Source organism: Dryas octopetala, chromosome 9, assembly GCF_963921425.1.
Source record: "Dryas octopetala chromosome 9, drDryOcto1.1, whole genome shotgun sequence".
Taxonomy (NCBI): domain Eukaryota; kingdom Viridiplantae; phylum Streptophyta; class Magnoliopsida; order Rosales; family Rosaceae; genus Dryas; species Dryas octopetala.
The window spans coordinates 14,137,805-14,147,115 of NC_141374.1; the positions used below are offsets into that span (position 1 = coordinate 14,137,805).

The window sequence follows — 9,311 nt, forward strand, 5'->3', positions numbered from 1 at the left end:
GAATATATGTAGACTTAAATGCTATGAAGGTAACAACACTATTATCCTTCACTCCTTTGGTTTCCTTATCTCGAAGCCTCTTTTTATTAATCCCAAGAGTTCATAAGTTTCACATGTTAAACTTGACCAACATAGATGTCAAAACCATTTTGGAATCGACTATTTCAAATTTTCAAAACTAGAGTTTTACAAGCATTTTGTTTTTATATATAAATATTGTAAGCATGCAAAATATGAAGGGCGTTAATGTTATTGCAGTCAATTAATTAAGGAAAATAGTGATAGCTAGTTTCATCTCTTTACTTCAAATTTTGTGTCAATAAAACCAATGTCCTGTTATGAGAAATGAGAAGGATAGACTGAAGGGTATTTAAGGCGTGGTCAGTGTGGTCCCAGATAGTACTTGTCCTATTCACAACATGATAAGCTATTTGCTGCATTTGAACATGTTATTTGCTGCAACATATTTTCTTTTCTTTTTTTTGCTGGGCTTATTTGCTGAATTTGAACATGTTATATATTTTCCCTTTTCCTTTAAGCAGTGAACAACTATACATGTTATTTGCAGCTACGTGCCCCAATACTTGTCAACATTACATGTTAGAAGAAATGTGCTTTGAAGTGTTTGAGATGTTAAACCTTAAGGCACAAAATGAATGTTGCAGATTTGGGAAATTTTGTAGTGTCTGCAAGCCAGTTTAATAGGCTAATCTAATCACTTTGCAAGCTCATTTTCTGATCTTATTGGATACGACTATAATTACAGGTTATGCTAATTAATAAAGATGATGCCCGTTTCAACAACTATTTGTTTGTTTTAACTTTTAATGACATGGTCAATGGGCGCGATTCTCAGGAGTCTAGCATAATAAATACTGTAACACCCTTTACCATCAATTGTGAACAGTTTTAGATTTGTGAGGGTTGAAATTTAGAATGAATAAGTTTACTACTCGTCTCATATTCATTATTTTATTAAAACTTAAACTATGAGAAATGGTAAAATAATGTACATCTAACTAACACTCTTTTTCACTTATATTCCCGATTGAAGAAAAAAAAAATGAAGACATAGAAAAACATGCAACCCCACCTTGTACCTTACAAACTAACAAACAAGTGGGGATTTGGGGATTCTAGAATTTGAACTCAAGACTTTAATACTATATTAAACAACTATTGAATCTCAAAAACCAGTTATGTAATGAACCAATAATATATATATATATATCCAAGTTAATATTGATATCTTTGCTAAAAGGTCCAAAAGCCAACTTTAAGGTGTTGTAAGAGTTGGTTTGGAGATGTAGCTATAAACCCATGCACCCGAGTTCAAGTTTTCATTTCGACCCTTGGAGTCGGGTAGCAAGGGAGATAAAATTTCTTGTGAATTCCCAGGCCCAGTGTGGACTGTCTGCCTTTGATTGACCAAAAAAATTAGTCTGGTGCACGAAATCTGGCCTAAGATACCATCGGTTAAAAAAAAAAAAAAAAAAAAAAAAAGGGTCCAAAAGCCAATTTGTAATTGTAGCCTTTATTTGACCTTTGAATTTAGAGATTCAAATATATGGTTGAGACACGATTAAATAGCAAGAGTTGTGCAGAGAGATGGGGATGAGATTAGAGCAGCCAGGAGGTAGTTCCTTGTAGCTCCAGAGGGAATAATTTTCAGAGGATGATATGGTTGATGTAAAAGGAAACCCAAGCATCTCGTGATGTCTTTCTGTTCACCGCCACCTACTACCCAATCGAACCTCTCTTTCTCATTCACTTTTCTTTTTCTCTTTCCAGTATCTGTGGTTGCTCAACGGTTACTTCCCCCATCTCTTTGCCCTTGCCCCTTGGTCTGTCTAGTGCCATTTCATCTTTCCCAAGTAGTAATCAAACTCTCAGCTGGGTGGCTCAAATTTTATCAACATTTTTTCGGACAATCTTACATATATCTACAAAGATTTTTATAAAAATTGTCTTGTAAACTAATATAGCAATCGAGATGATATGTCACATACATTACATTGTCCTATTAATGTACATGTTCTCTATGAAATTTTCAGTGATTGATGTGACATGATTGCATTTAGCTCAACTCTTTTACTTGTTTTTCCTTTCATTATGTCAAGCCAAGTTGGAAAAGGACAGCAGCAATTGGATGCGTTAATCCTAATTTGCCTTGAAATTTAAACTTGGGTGAGTTCGTACAAATTTAAAAATTACTAATCCAAACAAATTATGATTGAGTTGAGTTTGAAAGCTCAACTGTCTCAATTCAACTTGAATTTACTCAAATTCTCTATTTAAATTCTAATTCATATTCTCAACTTGAATTTACAACTAGTTAAGTTAAGGTCAAATTTGAATCGACTCTTCAACTCACCCGACTTGCAATCCAAAACTCATCCATTCAAATTACATCTCGTACGCTTCTTATTTGGTAACTGACACATAGGGTGACAAAGGTTAACCTCAATTTTTTTTAAAATCTTAGATCCAAATGCTTATCAAACAACATAGCATAAGAGATTCATTTCCTTCGGTCCCAATATACTGAGGAGTATTACATGTAAATAAGTGTATTGAAAGTAGCTAGAAAACCTCATTTATATCATATGGACCCACTAAATCTATAATATATAACATATCTCAAGTGGAAATATGGACCACAATGAAAGTGTAATCAATGTTAAATGGAAGAGATGCCAAGGAGCAAAGAGAGTGAGACAAGAATTTTAATTAAGTTGCAGCTGGGAGTGGCTCTGCTTTGGCTAGGGAAGGAAAGCTGCCTTTAATATTCCTTGAGCATCCTCGTGAGTTTGGGACATTGGCATAAAAGACTGCCCTTAATTTGTGGGGTTACCCTACCCCATATTACTTGCAAGGGAAACGTTCTTTTTACTCTCATACATATCACAACTGCGATGGCTATCAACTTTTGTACGCCTTGGCTTAATTACATTTACACGGACACCGCATGCACTATGTCCCTAAAAACATATACGCTCATGCACTTTGAGTTTCAACACAAACACTCCTTTTACCAATATAGGAACAATAACCATGCCCTTTTTCTGTCATGAAACATGTAGTCATGATAAAACCACAATAAGAGAAATATCTGAACTCTAACATGTCATGACGTCATGTTGTTGATTTTTCTTTTTGGGTACAAAATAGACCAAATAAAGAAGGGAAGGTTCAAATTTTGACCTTGAATGTGAGGTAAATGCTATATGCTATTGGAGTTATGATTCCCATTTATTGGACCGTTAATTTGAATATGTGGTCCGAATTTAGAGTTGGCAAGACAATGATAATGAGTCAAATTATCTAGTAAGAGAAGATTATGTCCTACATCAATACTAAAGCCCACTTTTATGAATTAGCATTGGAAGTGGAACATTTTCTTGTCAAAATTAAATCACAATAATCTTTTAATTGCCAATTTACTTACCGGTAACCTTAGACATCTACGAAACCTTATTTATTGGGGTAACCCACTTGGAAGAATTATAGAATTTGCCCCTGTATTCAAGTTCAATCCTCCTTCCCCAAATAAGGAAAAAAGAATTTTCATCCTACATAATCTTAGGGCTTGTTTGAAAGTGCTTATGTAGGAAGCGCTTTTGCTAGAACATAAGCAAAAACGCTTTTAAGAAAGCACTGCCAAACAAGCATTTAGTCTATGAATCACAACAGAAGAAAGCCTTGCCAATCTGGGCCGGAGGAGACCAACATAACTTTCATTGGATTAAGGTTGAAATACAATAGAAAGGCCCAATAAGCTAAGGATGGAAGAGGACACAGCCCACGCTTACTAGGCCTTCCCAAAATACAACAAAAGGCCCAAAGAAAATGAACTGAGACAGAGACCAAAAGAGGCCCAACAAACAATAACTTGAGTGCCAAGTTATTGGCGCAATATGATTTCCTTATTTTTTCTGTCTCTATGAATGTGAGTTTGAAGCGTACTATCCCACTCTATTCCACTCTATTTTCAACAAGGAGTGGAGCTGGAGAATCTCCCTCCGGCTACTAGTCTTCTTGTTTGAAATTCCAGGTCTGGTCTTCACTGGTATTTGCCATTTACTCACCCACTACGTTCTTTATTTTGGTATCATGGCTAGGGTTCGGGTTCAGTCAACTAAGGGGGGTGTCCCCAACTTAGATTTCATTGGATTTTAAAAGTCTAATGAAATTTAGGTGTCCCCAATTTAGATTTTAATGGATTCCAATGAAGTTTAGGTGTCCCCAATTCAGATTTTAATGGATTCCAATGAAATCCAGGTGTCCTCAAAAAGTCATGGATTTCATTAAGTGAAGGATTTTAATGGATTTGGATGGATTTGGTTGGATTTGAATGCATTTTTTACACATAACAAATTCCATAAGAATTCCACCCAATTCCTTTGGATTTTGATAGATTCTATGGATTTTAAAATCCATTAAACTCCTTTAAAATCTGAGTTGGGGACACCCCCCTAAGGTTCCTTGTGTCGTTCCTGGCCAAAGGCTTGGCCAATCTAAAGGGTATGGAAATGCCAAAAGCACAGCCAGGATGATGTCGAATTTTCGAGCACCTGTGTTGAGAATGACAGGACTCCGAAGTGTTAATGCTTTAGACTTTATGGCTAGTAGACCTGCTCATGACTTGTATTCTAAGGTGGGAATTGCAATCTCCTCACGGCCGGGTCGAAGGGCTAGCAGATGTGTGCCTAAGGCCATGTTTGAGCGCTTCACAGGAAAAGCAATTCAAGCAATTATGCTTGCACAAGAGGAAGCAAAGCGACTCGGGCACAATCATGTGGGAACGGAACAATTTCTTTTGGGTCTTATTGGTGAAGGAACTGGCATTTCTGCCAAGGTTCTTAAATCTTTTGGAATTAGTCTTAAATATGCACGGGTTGAAGTGGAGAAGATCATTGGAAGGGGTAGTGGATTTGTTGGTGGTGAAATTCCATTCACTCCTAGTGGAAAGCAAGTTTTGGAGCTGTCACTGGAAGAAGCTCGCCAACTTGGTAGCCCTTCTTTCTCCTTCTCCTGTTATCTAAATTCCTTTGAAAACAATGATAGAAACTAATAAGAAGTCGACCAAATAAAAAAACTAGTATCCAACATAATCCTACTTGGGTCGACCAACATTTTAATTGAAGAACACTGTGGGGGATTCCATCCAAAAAATTGAAGACAAATTAGTAGCATGGACTCTGTTGACTGTTTTCGTGTGAATCAATTCAACCTCTGTTAAATTCGTGGTCTATTTATGTTTGTTTCCTATATAATCCTAGTTTCTTTGTCATCCATTTGATATTTATGCAAATTGGTAAGTGTGTGTTTTCTTATTCTTATAAAGAATAACGGTTTTTGCTTCTCAGAGATGATTTATATTCATTTTTGGGGTTAACTAAAGAGACCATAAATGATGAATTTTAGGCCATAATTATATTGGAACTGAGCACTTGCTTCTGGGACTGCTTCGGGAGGGCAAGGGTGTAGCAGCTCTTGTTCTTGAGAATTTAGGTGTCGACCCTAGTAACATTCGCAAACAGGCAAGCATAGCATCCTTAATTAGTTATATTTCTTTATAGAAATTCATTATAAGAAAGTAACCATGAAAAACTTTCTTGGTACGAGCAGGTTATTCGTATGATGGGTGAGAATGTTGTTCCTGTTGTTGGAGGAGAAAGCAATGACAATAAGATGCCAACTCTAGAGAAGTATGGCACAAATTTGACTAAGCTAGCAGAGGAGGTAAGTTGAAATTCTTTCTTGTCTTTTATACCATGTTGCAGAATGTGCTGCTTTTTAAATTTTTTATTTATGTGTGCAAATACCAATTTCTTAAGATATTTTTCTTGCATTCCCAGGGTAAATTGGATCCTGTTGTTGGAAGACAACAACAAATAGAACGTGTTGTCCAAATTTTGGGTAGGCGGAGTAAGAATAATCCCTGCCTCATTGGAGAACCTGGTGTTGGGAAGACTGCAATTGCAGAAGGTCTTGCTCAACGTATTGCAAGTGACGACGTTCCTGAAACACTAGAGGGAAAAAACGTGTGTGAGAGTTTATTTACAATCTAACATGTTCAACTATTTCGATACTCTAGTTATATTATCATTATCTTAGGATTGTTTTGAATCTGTCTTCTCTATAAGTTAGATAGGATTTTGTCTTCTATGTATTATACTTCTAATTTCTACATGCTGTGTGTTGATGTTCCTCTAGTCTTGCTATGACTTTCTCAAATATCTTCCTTAAACTCTTGGAAATTAATGTAATGTAATAAAACATGTAATTCTTTTTCCCCTTGCCATTTTTTAGGTCATAACTTTGGATATGGGTCTCCTTGTTGCTGGTACAAAGTACCGTGGAGAGTTTGAGGAAAGATTAAAGAAGCTAATGGAGGAAATCAAACAAAGTGATAAGATAATTTTATTTATTGATGAGGTGCACACTTTAATTGGAGCAGGAGCAGCAGAAGGGGCAATTGATGCTGCAAATATATTAAAACCAGCTCTTGCAAGAGGTGAATTGCAGGTAAAATCAAGTTGAATGATTTATTAAATATATACATATATATATATATATATACATATTTGTTAACTGGAGGAAGCAGCTATAGATTTTGATGTCTGGGGGCTTAGCTTTACATTTATGTTCTGGTTTTGGGATCTTGGAATTCATGATGATTCAGGATTGCTGTGCTTGCTACATTATAATAGCTTACTGCTGTTTACATATTGGATCCAAATAGGTAAGTTTTATCTCTATTGGTGCAGTGCATTGGAGACACAACACTAGATGAATACAGAAAGCACATTGAAAAAGACCCAGCCTTGGAACGACGATTCCAACCAGTCAAAGTTCCTGAACCAACTGTGGACGAAAGCATACAGGTTTTGAGAGGGCTTCGAGAGCGATATGAAATTCACCACAAGGTCCACTTTACTGATAAATCCCTGATATCTGCTGCACAGCTATCACACCAGTATATCAGGTAGGCAGCCTTTTATATGTATTATTTTTGCATCCCTACTACTATGCAAAGTTGCTTTTCATTTTACTGGAAAAGTTGATTTTCAGGTTTGCATGAAATGCATATTTTTTACTGATTTGAAGAATAGACCAATGGAAATATATTGATTTGAAGAGTAAGTAAGGTGTGCATCTTGTTAAGTGTTATGTGCATGAATATCCAAATTTCAGTGTTAAGTGCACTTTTGATTTGCATAAACATTGTTGTTTAACTGAAATTTTAGCATCCATGATTAGTGGTGGGCATCTTAAGTACTCATTTAGAATCCTTTTGGCAATTATCACGGGCATGTACAATTAAATAATTGTGTTACTTCAGTGATCGCTTTCTGCCTGATAAAGCAATTGACTTGCTGGACGAAGCTGGTTCTCTAGTTAGGCTACGTCATGCACAGGTATGACCTCAATTTCTAGTTCAGACAGCCAGTCTTTTTAATACCTGGGCTTCTTTGAGTTAATAGGGCCATATTATATGTTGTGTGCAGCTACCTGAACAAGCTAGAGAGCTTGAGAAAGTACTGAGGCAGATCATTAAGGAGAAGAATGAAGCTGTTCGATGCCAAGACTTTGAAAAGGTAAAATTTTGTTGTTGGTGAATGTGGTTTGCATGTTAATCTGTGGCTTAATTTAGCTATATTCATCGGTTAAGCTGACAACACAAGATCTTGGACAGGCTGGGGCATTGCGTGACAGAGAAATGGACCTTGAGGCACAGATCTCAGCTGTTGTTAACAAAGACAAGGAGAAGAATAAGGCAGAGAGTGAGGCAGGGGAAGTAGGTCCTATAGTGACTGAAGTGGATATTCAACATATTGTGTCCTCCTGGACTGGCATTCCAGTTGACAAGGTGTCCATTGATGAATCAAATCGCCTCCTCAAGATGGAAGCTACCCTCCATAAACGGGTTATTGGTCAGGATGAAGCAGTCAAGGCTATTAGTCGTGCTATTCGCCGAGCTCGTGTAGGACTGAAGAATCCTAATCGTCCAATTGCCAGTTTCATCTTTTCTGGTCCAACCGGGGTTGGAAAATCTGAGCTTGCAAAGACTTTGGCTGCTTACTACTTTGGCTCTGAAGAAGCCATGGTTCGGCTTGATATGAGTGAGTTCATGGAAAGGCACACCGTTTCCAAGCTCACTGGTTCTCCCCCTGGTTATGTTGGTTACACTGAGGAAGGTCAGCTGACTGAAGCTGTTCGACGTCGTCCTTACACATTGGTGCTTTTTGATGAGATTGAGAAGGCTCATCCTGATGTCTTCAACATGATGCTTCAAATACTTGAGGATGGGAGATTGACTGACAACAAAGGCAGAACTGTGGATTTCAAGAATACACTTCTGATCATGACATCTAATGTTGGAAGCAGTGTAATTGAGAAAGGTGGCAGAAGAATAGGATTTGACCTTGATTATGATGAGGAGGACAGCAGTTACAATCAAATTAAGAGCTTGGTGACAGAGGAACTGAAACACTACTTTAGACCAGAGTTCTTAAATAGGTTGGATGAAATGATTGTTTTCCGGCAGCTCACTAAGATGGAGGTAAAGGAAATAGCAGATATAATGCTAAAGGAGGTTTTCAATAGGCTGAGGTCTAAAGAGGTAGAGATTCGAGTGACAGAGAACTTTAGAGATAGAATGGTTGAGGAAGGATATGACCCAAGCTATGGGGCAAGGCCTCTAAGAAGAGCCATAATGAGACTTTTGGAGGACTGCATGGCTGAGAAGATGCTTGCAAGGGAGATCAAAGAGGGTGACTCAGTTATCGTGGATGTCAATTCTGATGGCAATGTGATTGTGCTCAATGGTAGCAGTGGTTTTCGAAAGTTAAAATAGCTGCTAAATGTTTTTTGAGAAAATCTTAATTGAACAGCAACTGTGTTAAAGAATATACCAAACACAGCAACTGTTTTGAATTGTTGAAGTCATCAAGGGTATAATGCTGTTAAGCAGGTTCAGCCCGTTCAAAAAAGAAAAAAACTGAATACAAGTTTAATAAGCTTTAAATGCTTTATGCTTTCAAAAGACAGCTCTGCATGTCCTGCTTTGACAAAGAACATTGGATTTCCTGGTATGCTCTAGACTATGCCACATATGTTGCTCATACATTCTCCTTGTCTTCTTTGATTGGCTCTCCACACTAATCTAAGGATGAAGGCTGAATCTCATGACAAGAAAAAAACTGGGACATCAAATTTGCCATATCTCTTTGGTATTTGTGATGGAAATATGGAGATGCTCTTATGTGTTTGATCAGAATTTCAAACTGCCTCTCACCCTTTGC

The 9,311-nt window shown here is 37.2% G+C and overlaps 1 protein-coding gene across 1 annotated transcript; it reads left to right on the top strand.

Moving 5' to 3' along the window:
• The first annotated feature begins 4,702 nt into the window (after nt 1-4,702).
• Nucleotides 4,703-8,955, top strand: LOC147274468 (chaperone protein ClpC1, chloroplastic-like). Its single transcript, XM_086256414.1, has 9 exons — nt 4,703-5,012; nt 5,428-5,543; nt 5,632-5,745; nt 5,862-6,047; nt 6,316-6,531; nt 6,774-6,991; nt 7,349-7,424; nt 7,515-7,604; nt 7,703-8,955. Exons 1-9 carry the CDS (start codon nt 4,718-4,720, stop codon nt 8,861-8,863), a joined length of 2,472 nt encoding a protein of 823 aa, XP_086112540.1. The 5' UTR covers nt 4,703-4,717; the 3' UTR covers nt 8,864-8,955.
• The last annotated feature ends 356 nt before the right edge of the window (nt 8,956-9,311 follow it).